This window comes from Sparus aurata, chromosome 21 (genome assembly GCF_900880675.1).
Source record: "Sparus aurata chromosome 21, fSpaAur1.1, whole genome shotgun sequence".
Taxonomy (NCBI): Eukaryota; Metazoa; Chordata; class Actinopteri; order Spariformes; family Sparidae; genus Sparus; species Sparus aurata.
The window spans coordinates 25,350,131-25,370,554 of record NC_044207.1 but is presented as its reverse complement, the minus strand read 5'-3'; the positions used below and the strand labels follow the sequence as shown (position 1 = coordinate 25,370,554).

At 45.0% G+C, this 20,424-nt stretch overlaps 1 protein-coding gene across 1 annotated transcript in view; it reads right to left on the bottom strand.

The window, feature by feature from the left end:
• The window catches only part of ece2a (endothelin converting enzyme 2a), a 74,102-nt gene extending 54,104 nt beyond the window's left edge, over nt 1-19,998 (bottom strand). Inside the window, exons 1-2 of the mRNA XM_030402022.1 lie at nt 19,844-19,998; nt 18,653-18,817 (exon numbers count right to left, since the gene is read on the bottom strand). Coding sequence (XP_030257882.1) covers nt 18,653-18,817; nt 19,844-19,970 — 292 coding nt within the window. The 5' untranslated portion in view covers nt 19,971-19,998. The remainder of the gene's footprint in view (nt 1-18,652; nt 18,818-19,843) is intronic.
• Between the last annotated feature and the right edge of the window lie 426 nt (nt 19,999-20,424).

The following is a 20,424-nucleotide window of genomic DNA, read 5'->3' as shown; positions in this document are numbered from 1 at the left end:
GCTCAGACTGATGAGAACATCAGGCTTCTGAGAGGAGCAGCAGCAGGGTATCTTCTTCCCCTCCTCCATCCCTTCTTCCTTCACTTCCACACACCTCTCTCTAATGTACATTATGTAACCTGAACTGCAGACTCCCAGAGCAGAGGAGGTTTGCCAGGGATGAAAAGCACAAAGGCAGTGTGCAAAAAGGTGGCGAACGGAAAAGACAGATACATGTAGACAGCCGCAGAAACATACCAGAACACGGATCATGCACAGGAGGTGGAAAGAGATGTGAGGCAGGAGAGCCGTTGCCGTGAGTCGTGAGGAGCCTCTTAGAAAGAAAAAAAAAGGAGAAAAGAGAGTCGGAGGAAAGAGTCAAACATCAATTCAAGGAAAAGAAATGGGAGTATGGGGGAATGGGAGACATAATACATAATACAGAGGGAGTTAGACAGTCTGGATGGGAGGGAAGGAATGAAGAGGAAAATTAGGAAACGTTTTTTAAAAGAGATGACGTGACGGATGTGTCAATGTTTTATAGTGTAGCTGTACAGTATGAAACCTTGAGAGACTCTCCGTCATCAAACAGTCGCGGCCCGAGTGCTCGTCAGCTTTCACGCAGCGTCACAAGCGGGACGCTGTGACAGGAACTGCATCCATCGTCCAAGCATAATGCACAGCACAGCGGGCAAATGGGACTCCGGGCTCTTTAAACTAAGAGCTATGTCTTGTTACAGCGACATCATCGACTGGGACAGAGAGCCAATGGGAAGAGAGTGTGTGACAGCACAGCTCCCTCAGTCCCGGGTTTGGATTTATGTGTGATGGGTGACATAGTTTAAATATGTGTAGTGTGTGTGTGTGTGTGTGTGTGTGTGTGTGTGTGTGTGTGTGTGTGTGTGTGTGAGAGTGTGTGTGTGAGAGTGTGTGTGTGGGATTTAATCTGCATAGGGACACAAGGTCTGGAAAGACTCCCAACAGTGGGATTTGTGGAAATCTGCAGCTCAACTCTCTCTTTTCTCCTAATCTTTTTTCCCTTCCCATCTTTCTTTTCCTCTTCTCCATGAACCCACTAGCAGGTATATTGCCCGTCCATTAAGCCCCTCCCCGTAACTAGTGATTGTCCAATCATAACTGGACACAGACGGCCCGTCGAGCTTTAGACCTCTCCCCATGTTGAGGTGGTGATGGGACTATAAGGACTATTTTTGCATTTTCTAAAAAAGGAAAAAAGAAAAGCTGAAGGTTAAGGAGTTTAGGGAAACGTTACCATGTCCGACTAACTAGCTTTCTTTCCACCAAAGTAAAAGTAACCTGGATGCTTTCAGACATGCCATCTCTTTGTCTGCTCTGCCAGCAGGCTTCTTCTTTTTACTGTGCTGAGTTTCCCCAGTTATTCTTCACCATTACCTGGGGATGGCGACCGGGGAAAACAATCCATCGTCCTGTTTTGGTTGCTCAGTGGCAGACTCACTTCCTCTCTGCAGTAATGCGACCGTCATTATTCTGTGAAAGAAATATGGTCGAGCGACTAGCGCAGTGAAAGCGAGGTTTGCAGGAAAACCAATCTTAGTTGGAAAGGGTCATTTTTCCTACAGCCGTTTTCTCTGTGCAATCAGTATTTAATTGAGAATTAAAAGTTTATGCAAAAACTTTTTTCTGTTGCCAGTTTAATTAGCAAGCAAGCTGCTTGTGCATACTTTCAGAAATTTAGGAAGCAGTGTGCTTTTAAAAAATGACCACATATTTAAAATGCTAAATCTGGGACTGATAGTGTTTTAAATTGGGAGCGTGGCAGACTTGGCGAACAGACAATTGAATGCCAGTGCTTTACAAAGTCCTTCATCTCCCAGAGGTATAAATACAGTGCACTCACAGCACAGAGCATATGATATGGCCGTGGTCCACCGTGGCTCTCCCACTCATTAAGCTAACAAACAGGAACAAAAACACCACCTTCTTATTACAGCCCAACAGTGAAATTAATGCATAACAATGTGTTTTTTAAATAAATATTGTCTTAGGGAGTAGGTAGCCATGGCAACAGGCAGAGGAACTGACTCTGCGATGGCGGTTTGGGTTTGTGTGTCGGTACTCTCTCAGACTCCAACAGGCTTCAACACTGCAGGGACGGGATGGAGCGTCTCGATGAAGTGTGTTCAGCTGAACTGGACTCACGGGTGAGTCCGTCTCAGTTGACTTACCAAAACTCTACCTCACTTTCACTTTGTTTCATTTGTGTGTAATGGGATGGTTAAGTGAACCGAGCGCTGGCAGACCATCTGCTCTCTCACTCCCGTACAGGCTAATATAGGCCACGCATACACACAGTTGTTTGTCACGCTCTGATGCCGCTAGTTAATCCCAGCACCACTGGACAACATAATCCTGTTTCCAAACGTGACACACCTCCTCTAAAATACCTTCTGCACTCGTCACGGCATCATCGTAATATGCAGAGATTCTTGTTTATCTTCTTCTAAGCAAGAAAAACGTTCAATGCATTTCGATCACGATGATCCGTGGAGCCCGTGGGCATCCTTCCCTGACCTCTGCAATTATTTTGTTCCACTCTATCAGGGAAACGTCAATACTTCTAGCTACAGTTAACTTTTGTGCCGTCTCTTTCTCTGACATCTGATTATAGAGGTGAGCCACATAAACGAAGGATAAACCTATTCAACGGCGAACACCGGTATCGGATGATATTGCCTTGTTGAGGGCTGATAAGATGACATTTACCACCAACAACGTCCGATGATTACCAGATGGGGTCACATCAATTTTGTGCTGGACATCTGCAACATCAGTTGTTAAGGATATATAAGTAAAGAAACATTCTTATTGTTGAGAAGGTAGTTGTATTGCAGGTTATAAAGGCTTTTTTGCAGTTACTTTAAAAACACATCTTTTTCAAGTGAAAGAAAGTTATGCCAGAAGTTTGTTTTAAGCCGTTGTATGATCAAATTTGTGCTCTTTCAAAGACGGCATGATTTAGGGATTGAGACCAGTTCAGTTATTTTTTTACAATCTAGATTTCTTTGTTTATTTGGCACAAAATTGGGTATCGAGACAAACAAAACAAACAGACAATACAAACATTTTGGCACTGGCTGTTGGCCTAATTGTTATGTAAGCATCGATGTCCAGAATTTCATGGTGCATCTCCAATAGAAACTTTCTATATGTATTGCAATTTAACATAATGTACAAGTGTTATGAATGATTGGTCTCTTCCTCAATATCCTAAAGCCTAAATCAATGTTATGTTTTTGATGTATTAGCCATTGCTGGTGGTTAATAGTTCAATCACATATTATTGCAAGTTTTCTGTTTTATTTTTGAATAAATGGTTTGGTAATAGCGCGTTGCAAAGCTCGGCAGCAGAGCGATCAGAGGATCTTCAGGCAAGTCGAAGTCAGTGATGTGCAGTGATGGGACTGAGGGGACAGGTGGCTTTCAGCGAGGCCAGACTCTGCACTGAGTGGTTTCCACTATTAATCAATTCAATCTCTCTCTCTCTCTCTCTCTCTCTCTCACACACACACACACACACACACACACACATACCTCCTTTCAGCCTCCCTGTACTCTTTAACTTGTCTCATCGAACGCACTAATTTCCTTCCTGGACAGTTCATCCGAGCAGCAGTGCCCACAGTAATATATACAGAGCATGCAGTAAAGAGCCGCCGAGTGCGATTGTCCTCGAGAGAAAAGCGTCGGGTGGATCTATATTAGTTCCATTACTACTTGTTCACGGATTCTTATCCAGCGTGGCAACATGGGTCACAGATCGGCGGATAGCCGCAGTACGTAATGACTACTTCTGAAATTATTAACGAACTTATTCTGGAGGAAAAGCATTCGTTTATAAAAAAATAAATAAATCAATCACTTTGCACGAAATGGTACTTCCAATTACCTCATTATCTCTTCCTTATGTCATCACAAACAAGTCTGGTTTGTGATGCCTGTTTGACCTCAGTCATGTCTGACTCGAATTCATTAAATTCAACTGAATATTTATGGTGATGACTAATCAGACTCTTCCAGGAACAGGTCATCACTGACGTCATATCTAACAGGCACACAACAGAGCAGTAGGGTCCAGAAGTCTGAAACCACATGCCAAGACAAGTATTTTGCATTTGTTTTGAATATTAGAATACATCTTTTATTATATAAGTTAGTAAGTACTTTTAAAAAAAGTCCATGAAGTTCAGAATATCTTAATATTTAGTATATTCCCCTTTCTCCTTAATGCTAGCAGGCACTCGAGCGGTGTGGACTCCACAAGTTTGCACAAAACCTGATGACTCATGTTATCCCAGCATGAGTTGACAGCTGATAGCTAATTCTGTTACAGTGATGAAGTTGCTCTATCTACCTCTCAGGAAACAAAGTTTGACGCACCTGTGGTCTCTTTGGATCTGCCTGATCGATCTTTGGATACAACTGACCCGGTTTCTGTAAAGAATCACGCTCTGTCCAGGCAGAAAGCTTTAATCCACCCATCATTTCAGCCCCTCTTTGCTTCGACTACTTTCAATTAATTTGACTCCCCTAAACTTCCTGATTATTTCCTGGTTCATGTGACGGTAGTAGAAATCTTTCATTGTGGTCTTAGACTTTTGGACCCCACTGTACCTGCAGAACTTGACCATGGCTCGGAGGATTTCCACTCAGCAGGTCTCACATTTCTCTGACTCTCTATACTATAATGGTGTTTACAGGATGAAATAAGTTTCTGCTGTATTTATATATGAGTGCTGCAAGGTAACTCGCATCGAAACCGAAATTGTAATTTCTACTTTAATACAATCTCACACCGCAGTAACTGAATAAGCAGGGAAATCTGCTCCAAGTGATCCAACTTCCCGGAGATCAGTCAACAATATTGCGTTACACAATGTGATAGACTGTGCACAGGAAGAGGTGGCAGAGACGAAAAACAAATCTAACATGAGTCAGAGAGCAACACGGTGGGAAAAAGAATAGCCTCAAAGGAACAACAAAATCAGGAAACAAAATGAGCCTCAATAAAGCAAAACCTTCAATTGATGGTGAGAAGAAATGCTGCAGCACTGGAATACCACAATCACTCTGCGAACAAAACCACCTGAAGAGTCACCACAAAATGCGATACGAAGGAGCTGTGAAGGGCATCAAAATTGGCCAGAAAATCTCTGCTGTCACTCCACACAAACGTCAGAGAACCAGGAGCCTTTAAACGCCCTCCCCGGGCTCTCCCAGACACGCTGAGATTACACAAGCTGTAAGTTTATTAAAAAAAAAAACTGCATTCCCTAAAGACTCTGAGAGGACAATGTAATTTTAATTCTAAGTGGATAAAACTCTGATTACTCTTTTGTTTTCCCCCAGAATCCCACATCTCTTGTGTATGTATATGTGTGTGTGTGTCTTTCTGACAAGGGAGAGTGCACAGACAAATGGAGAGTTACGTAAGAATATCACGACCGAGCCGAACTAACTCGGTTATGCACGCCGTATCAGAAGTGCGAGATGGAGAGATGAGATGTACAGACAGCGAGAAAATAAAGAAAGGATTTGAAGACTGGCACCGAGTTGGGCCCACGAACAGAGTGAGGAGACAGGCAGAGAATTAGAAAAACAGAGACTCGGGGAGTAAATCTGTCAGCTAAGACGGCACAAAGAGACACAATATTGTCTGTTAGTATTTAATGTCGATACTTTGACTCATCTTTAAGCACATAACTAAGTGGCAGAGCGACATGGAGAGAGAGAGAGAGAGACACTGGCTGTGAGAGACAGACAGACAGACAGACAGACATGTAGGCTGTCATAAAGATGCAGAGGTGGAGGTTCAGGTCTGTTAGTCTGTGCCTGCAGCATTACAAGCAGTATTATGTAAGAGCGCTGGGGGCCGGCTCTCACAAAGCCAGCGCTCTCCTAAAAATCCTATTGGGCACACACACACACATACACACACACACACACACACACACACACACACACACACACACACACACACACACACACACACACACACACACAAAAAAAATCAGTGTATTTAACGACTTAGCTGCGGTAATGGTCTTACAGGGGAGGATGACGAGGGGATTTGGAGACATATGTGGAAGATACGGCCATGCAAGGTTCTGGTGAAAGATAACGAGGTAGAAGAAAGGAGACAGACGCCAAGGTGGTGTTGTCACACAGCTACGATGAATATGGTGGTGTAATCTATGTCTCATACTACAAAGACTACTAATTCTGAGGGGGCTTCACGCTGGGAAAACAACCAAATTCAGTCAGCGGAAGTGGTGAACATAGTGGAAATGCAAACCATATTTACAACATCTGAAGATGTCCCGTTATGGCATGTCAAAACGCTGGGAATGCTACAGCACATCGGATATCAACAAGCATTGCATAGCCAGAGAACAAGTAAAACAATGTTGACACTTTCTTATAACCATCACTATTACTGGGTAAATTAACTTTTACTGCAGGTGAAGTGTCTCTGGGCTGGTTAGCGGACAGGCCAGGTAGCAGACCAGCGGGCTGACTGGCCAGTCCGCTCTCCTGAACGAGCCCAGATACACTCTTTCAGCGAAGAGTGGCTCGGGAAGTGAGCAACAGAAGACCAGTAGCGATGTCGGCGCGTTTGTCCACAGAACTGCACCTCATTGACCGCAAAGAAAACAGACATTACCTACCTGTGTAGTAATCAGTTTGAGTCAAGCATGAAGAATGTAACCAACAAAGTCAACCAAAAACTGTGCTGGGGACCATAAAAACGCATCAGCACCTGATAGACGCTAACTGCGTGCGTCTGCCATTTGTTGTCGGTCAAGTAGCATATGGAACCAGGTTAATCAACCAATCATGTCTCTGCACTGACACCAGCGCACATTCGAAAGATTCACGACCACCAAAAGTGTCCATCAAATCTGACTGGTGAATCTGTTCATGCACTTTTTATTTCTCTGTGACCATTAAAAGTAAAGTTTTGGCTCCCTCCCATCATTAAATACAGGCCTGGTCTTCTAAAAACTGGCAGGTTCTGTTGCCAAGAGGGCTGCGGAGTGGCAAGACTTGGCTGTCAGGACTTTGGTGATAATTTCCTGTGGGTTTGTTACTACAAGCAACAGAAATTCATGTGATTTGTTACTATGAATATTGTGATTAATAGCAGCTTTAAATATTTGGAAAAGTATTTTCTTTTTTCTTGTGGAGTGACTGTCATCCTTTCATGAATGCTGTGACATTTCCTTTAAGTGGATGAGAATATAACCGAAAGTGGCATTTCGTATTAACTACAAAAATATTCCAGTTTCTACATACTGAAGAAAATGTGTGTGTATAGAATGGAATAAGGACACAGTTGTCTCTCTTCGGAGCCATCTGTACATTCAGAGACACGAGCAACACCGAACGTGCTGCTGCGGCTCTCTACTCTATCGCAGAGACTCCCTCTCTAGCCACAAAATACAGACGGCACCTCATTTATTCAGAGGTGACTGAAGTGTGTAACAACAGTGCGTCACTGCAGAGATCTACAGCAACGGGACATCGGTGACGCACTCACATTACCTCGCTGACAGGGCTTTCCCTGCTCACAGCGACGTGATGATAAGTTAATGACGCCATCCAGACTCAGGACACAGTGTCTACGTAGCTCTCTTTCTGACCAGCAACTCAGTACAACAAAATTCCCTCTGGTTGGTTGTTCGGTCCCTCGCCGGGAGTACACACTTTAAAGTCTGACAGGATATTCAGCTGTGTCTGGGAGTGTGTTTCATGACCATATTTATATATGGCTGAGCAATTAAGATCCAAATGCATCCTCAACATTAAGTGCCTTTACCACAAAAGCAAATCGCAAATCTTGCTTTACTTGTTTAATACCATTTCATCCGACGTCACTGACAGCTTAATCGCAGGGCCACATGTGCTTTAATATTCCTGCATCATGCACATCTGTGTTGCTCACTGCGCCACTTCTTAATCGCTCTGTGAGTACAGTGACATCGGTTAATTCTCTCAAAGCTTCATCGGTCTGAACAAACAGTCCAATCCGTCATTTTAATGTCTTACATGTTGATTTCGAGGACAGAGCCCGTCACCGCAATCACAGATTTGTGCGCACAAGGTCACAGAGGAGTGACTTTTTGTGCAGCGACTGTCACGGCGAGGGGAGCTCGTCTTTTGGTATTCACGACAAAAGAGCAAAAGTGTGACTCTGAATACGCTCAGATGACCCTCCTTTGAGGTCGACATAATGTCTTTGTGAGAAATGCACAGCGAGCTCCAGGATGACACTTCAGTTCTTGAGAGGCGACTTTGGCTGCAGATGTACCTCTCAGCAGCTACTCTTCCTTCCTACTCCTCCTCCTCCTCCTCCTCCTCCTCCTCTTCTCTGCCAGGGGAGGGGGGAGGAAGTGAAGAGAAGAGGGGAGGGGGGGTAACGTGATGCAGAAGTGTGCGGTGCAGACAGAGGAGGCTGTGTTAATGCCGATCAGCTTTGTGTTCCCCGGCCTCAACAGACACACACACACAGGTTTGTTGGAGCATTGTGCTTGTAACTTTAAACCAATGGATTTCAAAGAGACTGTTTCCTTACAGTTTCGATTCAGTAATACTGTACAAATGCAGTTTAATGTGATTTAATGGCCATATTTTCTCCCTCACCTCTGGACGAGGTGGACGGCAGCCAGGGACACATCCATCCCTGTGACTTCTACCACCACCGCAATACAGTGAAGGTAAATGGATTCAAGACCAAACTATCATCCCAGTATCAGCGTCTCCTTCACCCTGGATAATCCTTCTCATGGACAGTTTTTAAATAGTGACTAAAACTCCTGACACTGTGTTTTGAGGATTATGCAGCTTATTGGGGACATTGTTCCATCTCTGGAAAGAGACGTTGCTTTAATACTTCAGGCCGAAGAAATGAAAATGTCATTCATTGCTATGGTATTGGGTTGGAGGCTGTTATCTCAAAAACACATCTTAAACCTGGTACATCACCATGGCTAGATACCATTAGTTAGCGAGACAGCACGTTGAATCAATAATCAGACATTGCGGTACTTCACATTATTGTAGTGAACACAAAACAATTGCTCCACTGTCTAGACTTATTCTCAGTGCTTTGCATGCATTATAAGTCTTCAATGAGTGAAAAATCCTTAGATTGAGCATTTTGCAAGGTGTTTTTATAAGTCTGTGGACAGAATTTTGCTAGCGTGATGGCATCACAACCGTGCAAGATGCAGTCAAGAAGGTTAAGAGGCGTGCAGATCTTCACATCAAAAATGAAGGCCAAGTGCAAAGAAAGTTGGTGTCTTGCCAACTGTGCAAGATGCAGTCAGGAAACTTTACAGGCCGATGAAGGTCGAGTTCCAAGATGGGCTTGGCTTCCTTTGATAACATACTAATCAGTATTGAGCAGTCATGGGTCAGAACGTGACCATGTTGACAGGCATCGCAGCTGGTGTGGTCCTATCACAAGAAGGTTTGTATTTTTGTTTTAAACCAATCGCAAATGTATTGGACGGCACAAAGTCATGGCAATGGTGTTGGGAGGGACGCAAAAGAAAGGTAAGCCGTCTCATTACGTTCATACAGACTAGTTGCTCCATTTCCTCATTATACAGATTCAAAATGTAACATTTTATGAGAGATTTAATATTGATGAGATTCTAATATACTATTATGCTCCTTATGCCAGATTTATAGTGGGTCTCAGTGCATTTGGACTTTCTTAGGATTTAATTCATTTGTCCTTCGAGTGTCTCTGCAAAAGTGTTTCTTATTTCACCATTATCTCAAATACGTGGCAGCAAAGCCAATCTCTCTCTGTATGTCACTTGCTTACTGAAACACCTTCATTTTTACATCTTTGATTTCCACCTGCATCCAATCCAGTTTGTGTTTCCCTACACGTGAGCTTACCCTCACAACAACAGCAGCCCGCATTTAATCAAATCAAGTACTCAGTCGGACACGTTGGCAAGCTGTATAATTTGCACTCTCTGAAGGGGTGAGTAAAAGCCACGCAGCCTCTTTGTTTCCGATGGCCGTATTATCACCGTAAGTGAGTGAGTCAGGAGAGTGTGTGTGTGTGTGTGTGTGTGTGTGTGTGTGCGTGGCGTGTGTGGTCACCCCCACAGTCCGCCTGCTCGAGCCCTCTCACCAAGGTCGTTCAGTGTCATTGAGAACCGAGTCATTCACTGGAAGAAAAAAATAAATAAATCCATGTCCACACACAAACAGCACACACTTCTTCTGATGCTATACGCACACGGAGGAATACTGTGTGTGGTCTTCTTACACACACACACACACAAACACACACACACGTATACGCATGTAATCACAGGTCAGAAGAGATTTGATAATAAGCTATCTTCTAATTGTCCCAGAACAAAGAAACTCCCACTGCGACATCAGAAGCCCAGTGACACACACACCAACACCGGCTCTGTGCTCTGTTTATCGGGGCTGGGCCCATCGATCATCCGAGCCTGGTTGCCCGGGTAACCCCGTTATTATTCAAAGCACGGAGCACCAGCTTGCAGAGAATGCTGCGAGTGTGTGTGTGTTTGTAGGGCTGTGTGTGTGTGTGTGTGTACGTGTTACTTAGGTAGTGGAGATTCCCATTGGCTCATAGGCAAAGCAGCCACAAGTCCAGGCATCCTCCTTCCAAGCATCCCCCCCTGATCTGCATACCTATGAGGCTGGACGATACCACACACACAACACACACACACTACACACACAACACACACTACACACAGGATGACAGCTCCAAAAGGGACGCAGCAAGTGGATCGCGGCTATCTCAACAATAATATTTCACATCCTCTCCTCATATCTATCGGCCACCGCCTCCCCCACACCTCCTTCGCCCCCCGCTTCGTCCCACCCCTTGTGATTTTCATTCAGCATCCTTCCTCCATTTTTCTTCCCTGCTTTGCTGCATTTCATTCAGCCCGCACCCCCTTATCTGCTCGCTCGCTTATTTTTCATTCACATTCTGCGACGCCGAGGCTCATTCATAAACAGCACCACTCCTTACAGCGGCAAAAAGAAGGGGAGAGGAAGGGGTGGGTGGTGGTGGTGGTGGTGGTGGTGTGGGGGGTTGATGTAGGGAGGGTTGCCCCTACTGACTTACTGACTGCTGCATGGTGAGGGCTCCCAGAAAAACTGTAAGCAGCCAATCCGGATGCTGAAAAAAAGGGGGTGGGCAGGGAGGAGAGAGAGAGGGAGCAGTGGGGTGGAGGGGGGGGTAAGAATCCATCCTCCTCAAACTACACCCTCCTCCACCTTCTCTGCTCCTCCGCCTTTCATTCATTCATTCATTCATCCCTGCAGCCGTTCATTGACTCAACCCTTCCTACATTCACAGCTCATCTGCTGCAGTTTTGGGTCTGCTGTCGATTTTTCAGCACGTCGAGGTAAAGACAGACGGACAAGTGCGGCTGTGAACAGGATTGTGTGTGCATGGACGGTATATATATTTGTATGCGCGCCCATGTGTGTGTGTGTGTGTGTGAGATCTCTCTCCAGTTCAGGCCAGAGGACACTGCAGACTAAACAACCTCTACTGCCGCTGTTTTTTTTGCTGCATTACTTCGTTCCTGGCAGGTTTTAATCCAAAAGCCACACAAAAACCGCGACCTCATTAGTGCCCGTTATTACCGAACAGGACATGCAAACCCTTCTGTACAATCGATGCAAGACCAAGACATGTGTAAGATTAACATACAAAACTCTCGGAGCCTGTCACGCTGTCAAAATGAGGCCACTGTTAAACACATGAAACCGGTATATTCCGGCAACAGAGGAGGACGGAGCTGATACGGGGCCTATCTGATCAGACGTGCTCCGCCTCCAGCCGCCACAGGAAGGAAGGGCTGCAATCAATAAGAGGAAGGGCAAGCGTGAAATGGCCGAGGCCTGTCTCTCTGTTCTATTATCCCTCTGAAAGCTTCCTGTTCCTCGCGGCCACGCTGCGGTTGTTGTCCCCAGCACAGCTGAGGAGGAGGAGGAGGAGGAGGAGGAGGAGGTGTGTGCATGCATGTGCTTGTCTGTGTGGATGGTGAGAGACATGAGGGGAGGAAGAGTCGAGGGGAGAGAACAGTGTGGAGGATAAGCGCAAAAGATGAAATGTGGAATGGAAGCAAATAACCAAAAGGGAGAGGGTTGGCAATAAAGGGGGAAAAAACGAGTGAAAGGTTACACGGACAAATGTAGAAAGTTTGGAAATGAGGGCTGCAGCACATATCAGCTGCATCTTCTAACAGCTGCTAAGACATGACTCCTGACTTCAGATCTCTCTCACTCACCACCCACTCTCTCTCTCTGTCTCTCTCTGTGTGTGTTGCCAGTGACTTTCCATCCCATCAGCATTTTGTGTCAGTGTGTTTGCGTGTGTGTGCGTGCATTTCCAATACTGCGGAAAAAAAGGGATGTGAGAGGACTGTCACCTAAGATCGCCCTGTTAACACTGAAATCAAATCCTCCTGCTTAGCTTATGTGTTCCTCCTGTTGCGGCAGCTTCTGCATGCAGGTGAACAAACAGACACTTTTATGTGGATGGGTTTCTGATAAGAACCGAAACATAAAACTGACCTGCAGAATCCAGCGTATAACGTCTTTAACACACTGAGTATTGGAAGTAAATGCTACATAACAAATTAAAAAATCAAGCAGCAGCACTGAAAGCTAACCTAGAAACGTGGGAGGCCAATTTTCTGAATGAGCCGTAGCTCAACATAATGGGCCACCAACAGTTAGTTGGACTCTCCTGAGAAAAGTGCAGCTCCCACAGCTCTCGACGCTGTTGTAAACACCTCTGCTCCGGCTATATATAGGTCGGACTGGCTCACGGCACACAGGTGGACGTCTTTGATACCAAATACTGACAAGTAGGCTAAGGGGAGGGGCGGGGGAGGTTCGAGTGAGGCAATGGTCGACGAGGAACAAAGGCGGTGAGAGAGCGAGGGTGAAATGGAGGAGGTGAGCGATGTCGGGAGTTGACGGGAGGAGGTGATGGAAGGGGGAGAGATGGGTGTGAGATATGGATGACGAGATGGGGCGAGCATGAGGCGGGAGGTCTTTACGCGGCTGCTAGCATGCAGTCATGTTCTATATAAGAAGGTATAATGTCATTGTAGTCAAGGCACGGGGCTATACATAGTGATACAACAGCTGAGTGAGCAGTCACACTCATGGTCTTTCACGTATCCCTTTGCCAATAAACACAGCTTACATCAGCCTCAGGAGCCGAAGGAACCCAGAAAGTGACAGGACGGTGACGTCAGGAGGTGAGCTAAAAGAAGGGAGCGACGCAGGACATTTAGAGAGGATGAAACATGCCCTATAAGTCTATTACATGCACAGTGGAGCTGAGTTAGGAACTGTTATACAATTATACAATCTGGTTTCCCCCAAAAGCTGGGATGCTGTGTAAAACAGAAAGTGATAATTTGCTAATCCTTTCTGATAGTTGAAGACTGTACAAAGACAATATATTTAATGTTTTACCTGAACATTTGCTTATTCTACAACATGTAAACAGGTTCACAGCTGGTAGTATCATGACTGGGTAAGAAAGGGAAACCAACGAAAAGCTCAGTCCCTCACAAGAAAGATTCGAGCGAGGTTCACAACTTTGTCAAACACAAGACTGTATAAATGACATCATTACATGGGCTCTGGAAGCTGAAGAGGAGCATGAGATGCAGATGAAAGCTCTGGAAAAAGATAGCAAGTAAACATTGTGCAAGTTAAACTGTAAGTCAAGTTGCTGTTCCAGAATTACGGTCTTAATAACGGCCAGAGCCTTTTTGCAGATTTTTATGACATCACAGTGCATTTTAACCTCTGACCTTTCAGATATACCATGTCATAACTTCATAATTTCATCCTATTAGATATTTGTATGTCGAATTCTATCGTAAGGTTAAAAATGTGTTTTGTGACGTCACAGTGACCTTGACCTCTGACCTTTGGCCACCGCATTTGAATTACTTCATCAAGAATGGGACATGTACGTATATACAACCCAAAAGCGGCATGGAGGCATAACAGTTGTTGCAAGTTAATTTCTATCAGTTGAGAAATGAATTCAACTCATTCAAACATTAAATAAATAAAAAAAACATTGTGGCAAAACAAAACTAGGGGCCAGCATATAAACAGAGTAAAAAAGCCAAAGAAGCAACTCATAACTTCACTAAACCTTTAAAAAACGTAAAGATTATACCATCAGTTGTTGTTGTTGTTGTGCAGCGACCTTTGTGTCTGTGTGTCTTGTTCTGAGAAAGCTTCTGTAACGTTCGGATAATGTGACGACAATCAGTATTCCGTCAGCACTGACGCTACGACACACCTACACACGAGAGAGTTTTGTGTCATGGCCTCCGTACCGGGCGCGCTGACGTTAACATGTACAAAACGTGGAATGAAGATACACTCTCTCAGGATGCAACCTCACACACATCTCAAGCCTCGCGCTCGCTGCTGGAGAACAGAGCCCGTTACATCATCACCCCTCGCCTCGGGGGGAACGAGGCCTGAGCGCTGACCACTGGGAGACGAGGGGTCATTACATCACTGGCAGCAGCCCTGGAGCAAGCCATAAAAAAGAGGAGCCGTGGCTGTGTGGCAGGCGGGAATTGGACCGTGTGTGAGTCGATCGCTGCTAATGCTCGCTAACGTTGCTCATAACCACACACACACACACATGGGTCAGGTGGGGGGGGGGGGCACAGACGGCTTGACGCAATGCCATGACACACACAACCTCAGGCCTTCAGCTTACCATGCACCCATTAATGAGCAGAGTTATGTCACATTATGAGACTGTAAAGTGAGCAGTGTTATCACCGCAGGCATATTCATTAGCCATCAAACTCCAATATTCATTTTAATTTCCGATACAACTGTGCCTCCATGACATCATTTCCAGAAGTGTCACTGCACTCTAACTTTCTGAATCATTTTTTTAAAGCAGAAACAACACTGTCCTGATGTCAGTGTGGGCGAGGTGGGTGTCCGAGTGGGCAGTGCAGCAGCTTCTAAACTAGGATATGCTATTATGAATGATTTTCCCACCTAGACAACAGGATCAATACTGTATCTTATTTCTAGAAACCGCCCAGGAGAGAAAGCGTGCCGTCCACTGATCACAGGGTTTTCTTAAAAGGAAATGCTGAAGATATTTTTTGTTATTGTCCACAGATCCCAGGAAAAAGTTTTCATTTTCACAGAGACTTTCAATTGTAAGGTTTGTGTCATACAGTCGCAGGAATCCTCTCTTTCCTCCATCCAAAACTCCAACAATTCGACCAGCTCATGTTTAATAAATGGCTTGATGATCTGCGTTAGCTACAGGGCGCTGATTGGCTGTTGAAACATGTGAAACCAGCCGCTGGCGACCTGACAAGTCGGACCTCTTCAAACCTCTGCAACTCTTCCCTGCGACGCTCAGAAACACCTACCTCTCGTCACAAATCTTTGGTCTGAACCGGACTTAAGAGGAGTGTAACATTCGTAACTGTGACCGGCAACTCTGTTTCTCCTTCTGGCAGTCCATCGGTCTACAAATCTGAGCCCACTCTATATTGTAGCAATGGCAATGTTCTATTTATGAGTTTTGTACACTCTTAAACCTGCCAAGTGGATGTATGTCAGTGGTAACGGCCAACTTCTGCCTCAAATTCAGAGGCAGTGTCCCTCCAAAAACAATGACAACGATTTTAAATTAGCATTTGTTTCTTATAAAGGAGCTACATCATTTCCAAAAACAGCTGGACGCAAGTAAATACTGTATCTGCTGAGGGACTTCTGCTGACTGCTGCTGTTACAGCGGGAGGCCAGGAGTATGTAGGGTGAAAATAAACTACAATTCATCAAAATGAAGAAAGATGTGGCCCAATTATGTGGACAGGTGAGGTCCTACTTGTCAGTATGATCAATTAAATGTTGGAATTTGCATCTTCAGAGGATTTGTTGACGATAACAGAATATCACAAAGAACGAGGGAGTGAACTTCCTGGATACAGGATGTCACCAACCTCATCTTTAAAAGTGGAACTATTATGGTCGCACTGCCACGATTAAGTTGATGAGTGATCATAAGGAACGAATGTAGCAACATCAATCTCAACCGATCAACTCGCTAACACAGAAGATATCGAGCTTACATCTGCTCAGGCCTGCTTACGTTCTCTGGCTCCATTCCAGGCGTGCATAAATCTGTTGACATGCAGACACAGGACTGTGTGTGGCTACAGTCTAGACATGAGGACTCATTCTGCTGAGTAGGAGCTCATGACAAAGACAGAATAAAGAAAGGCAGAAGTGGGTTACAAGGAAGGCGTGGAAAAGGGTGGTGGTGGTGGGGGGGAGAACAGGTAGACGGAGGCTGAGAGGCCGTCAACAAAAATGCAACTGTTCAGATAAACAGACGACGCCGATTAAAGCGACGCACGTGAACAAAATGACGAAGGAGGAAGACGTTAAAACTGTCATCAGCATGCGGCAAAGCATTCCACTTCTCCTCATCTATGCGTCCCTCCCTCCTTTGTGTCCCTCTCTCTGTGCTCTACAGATTATCTAAATGGAAATGACCTCCGTCTGAGACAGCCGAGTGGCCCAAACCTGATTAGTTATTTACCTCCCCTCCATCTCTCTTCCCTTTATCCACCCGTCACCCGCACAAGCAGCACCGTGGTGCCTCGAGTCTTTCTTTGACGTCTTCCCTCCTGTCTCCCAACTTAGGCCCTGCCCCCCCACCCCCCCACCCCTTTATAGTGATGATAATTTATTGTGTCATTTTATACGAGCCAGTGGACTCTCTGGTTTTACAGACTTGACAAGTGAGCCGGGAGATGCGTACAACTGTGGCAGGCGTTTGTCCGAGCCTGGTGATATACAAGTGCTTTTAAGAGCTCTTAACGTCTTTAACAACACGTGCGGGCTCACGCGTCCTTATAGTAGGCTCCTCTAGTATCTATAGAGCTCCTCATCTATGCATGTGTGTTGCTGAAGGAGACATCAACACGTGCAGGTGACAGAAACGTGCGATTCCACGATCTGGAGAGAGAGAGAGAGAGAGAGAGAGAGAGAGAGAGAGAGAGAGAGAGAGAGAGATGCCCTCCAAGACGAGAGCTCTCAAGCGATATAATGGCTCTCCTTTGGGTTTAAATCAGCGTGCAGAAAGTGGTCTGCCCTGGTGTTGCCTGCTGCAGTGCAACGCAGTAGAGAGGCAAGGAGAAGATTATTTTATATATCAGCCTCTGGAGCCCACTCACGCCTCTGCTGTAGGTGTGCCTGTGACGCATTGCTCGGAAAAAAAAAAAGTCAGGCTGCATACTATCTGTGTGTCTGTCAACGTCCTCACTTAGACAGGTGTTTTGAAAGTGCAGTGTTTTACCGAACCAGCACCAGACCACCATCGCGCGAATTAAAAAGACGAGATCCCCCGGGTGGAATAAAGTTGTCTGGCAGCAGCACGCGGGGAGGATTTTTGTCGAGTAAAGAATATCCAACTTCTGACGACCTCCTCAGTCCCCCTCCCCCTTTACCCACCAACACACACACACACACACACACACACACACACACACAGGCAGCAGAAGCCCCCGTCACTCCCTGACACAAATTTTAACAAACCCCCTGACACACACACACACACACACACAGACGCAAACACCACTGAGCATGCATAAACAAGGCTCGCATCAGGAGAAGACGGAGCACCATAGCCCTCTATGCTTCTGCGGAGGTATAACAGCCTCACAGTACAAGTCTTTAACACTCTGCCTATAACTTATCCTAAAGATTAACAAGAAATTATTAAGAAACAGCTTCTTTAAAACCTTTTAATAGTCCAAATGGGTCTTTGTCAACGATGCTGCTTGTTGCAACTAATCAGAAAGTGACTGCAACAAAGTGTTCAGCTTCACCTCTGGGACAAAGTGCTTGTTTTGATCGTGATTAAACAGGTAAAATAATTAAAAATCAAACCCACTTTGATGTGACGGGAACAAGTCAATACGCAAACTAAGATCGGATACATTTTTCAAATTAAACCAAGAGGAAACCACTTTACGCTAACAGCGAAAAGGCTTCCACCTCACAACTCACATAAAGATCTATTCTACGTTCATGCTTCAGATGCTCCTGTAGCAGGTTTTCTCAGGGCTGCAGGGCCGTTTATGAACAAGTACTGCAGGTAGAGCAGAGCGCAAGGGAGCTGGAGATATCTGTGAGGGGACAGGGACATCTAGTGGACATTTTATGGAAATTCCACTCTAAGACTAGATGGCTAAATCAACCACCGATGAGCCACAACATTAAAACCACCTGCTTCATATTGTGTTTGTTCCCCTCGTGCAGCCAAAACCAGCTCCGACCCATCAAGGCATGGTTGGAAATACTTCTGGGGATGTTCCTGAGTGGTTTTAATGTTGTGGCTGGTCGGTGAATATGACAAAATGTGTAAATGTAAGTGTAAAAAAAGAGTCCTTAGCTCGATTCTAACTGGGGGACCCCTAATTTACCAGTACGTACCCAGATGATGACACTGGAGACATTTGAATACATTGAGAAGTTGCTTTCGACCAAAACGGAAATGCAATCAGAAACACGAAACACTACTTACCAAGCATCAGAATGGCGTCTTCTTTCTTGACGTGGTTTTCCAGAATGTGCTGGAATTTGGAGAAGCTGCCCAACCAGTCGTAACTCTGCTCCGTCTTGTATCTCTCGTCCCAGTAGTCAACATCTTTGTACCTGGAGTTGTTGTCCGGCAGGTGGTCCATATTCTCTGTTAGATGTAAATGTGAAAAAAAACATAAAATCATTGTCTGATCCAGAGTAAAACTCTCTTAACTTCCTTTATCGTGGCTGAACTTTACTAGTTCTGATCTAAGGAACCTAAAAAAAGAAGGTGGGGTCATTATGTCACTGAATCTCAGTCAGACTGTGGTGACAGCTGTATTGAAGTCTATGGGAGATGCAAGACAAACACACTCAAACCCAACATATCTACATTATGTGACCTCTGATGAAGAAACGCCTCCAGAAAATGAAAGAGCACACTTCAGAGAGCAGACCAAAGCAGCCACAGCAAGGGAGAGGGAGACAAACTGCCCCAGACTCCCTTATAAAAACCTCTCAGTTTTCTAAAATTGCTGAGTTATGAGAGAACTGAACTTTGTGAAACACTGTCAATGACAGATTCTTAATTATTTGGGCCCTCTTGTAAATTCGGCAAACGTTACACATGAATTATTTCATACACTTTGCATTGTTAACTCATTAATATTGTAAATATCAAATTACTAAGTTTGAATTTCTTCTCCAAAACTACATAAAGCCTCTTTAATAACAGTTGCAAATCATAGTCTTGCAAGGAAATACAGGTTTCATTTCGTCTTGTCTGGAATTTCTGCTCCCACCACTGCCCTACAGGGATGTAACTGGTTTTAGGGGATGCAGGTGATACTGGTGCAGCTACAGGTGTGGGAGGACAACCTCTTCACTGGACTGCAAACATGTTGTTGTTGTTGTTGTTGTTGTTGTTGACGCTGTCAGCAGTGACACAACACATCTTCCTCTGTCGCCTCCATGTTGTTTCCACGTCTAAAGCTCCAGACGTAAACACACTGAGGACACAGCTATACGTGCTGTCACCATGGGAGCACGTGAATCCAGGTGTTAGCCTACACCGACTGCACGGCGCATGCGGGGATGAGAGACACGAGCCTCACACTGTCTCCGACATTACATACTTGTTTTTCAGACTATAACACACGTTACAAATAACACACTTCACTTAGCAGCTACTCACTGTTTCCTCGTCGGCGCCAGCGGCTCTGTGGGTGAAACAGCAGCTCGTAACTCAGAGTAAATCCACGTGTTGTAGTTTTACACGACAGAGCACCAGAGAGCATGCGCGTTGGCTGTGCTGCGTTCATGTCAGCGTCAGACTTCGGAATTTACAAGTTAAATTCCGACTCCATACAAATAAATAGCTGTAATCCTTTATACGTTTACTGCAGCGGTATACAGTTGAACTCTCAGCAGTGCAAGCCTCCTTGTAAACAAAACAGAGAAGGATAAACGACACACGCCGTTTTACATTTGATTTAATGATGTACACAAATGGTAGGTTTAGGAATACATCCTACCGCTCTGCCCGTAGGTGCTGCCATTGTTGTGCAATATCAGCGGCTTCTTCATTAATTGACGGTACGTGGTTTTGTCCCAAGGTTTGATAGGGATAGGACGGGTCGGCGCTTAAATGGCAAATGTAGTTTTTTTCTGGTAACCTGTCGTGATTGTCCGTTTTCCGATCTTTCGGGAACGCATCATCAGGAAACGCAGACACATCACAGAAGAAATGTACTTTCACTATTTAAGTGGCCTAAA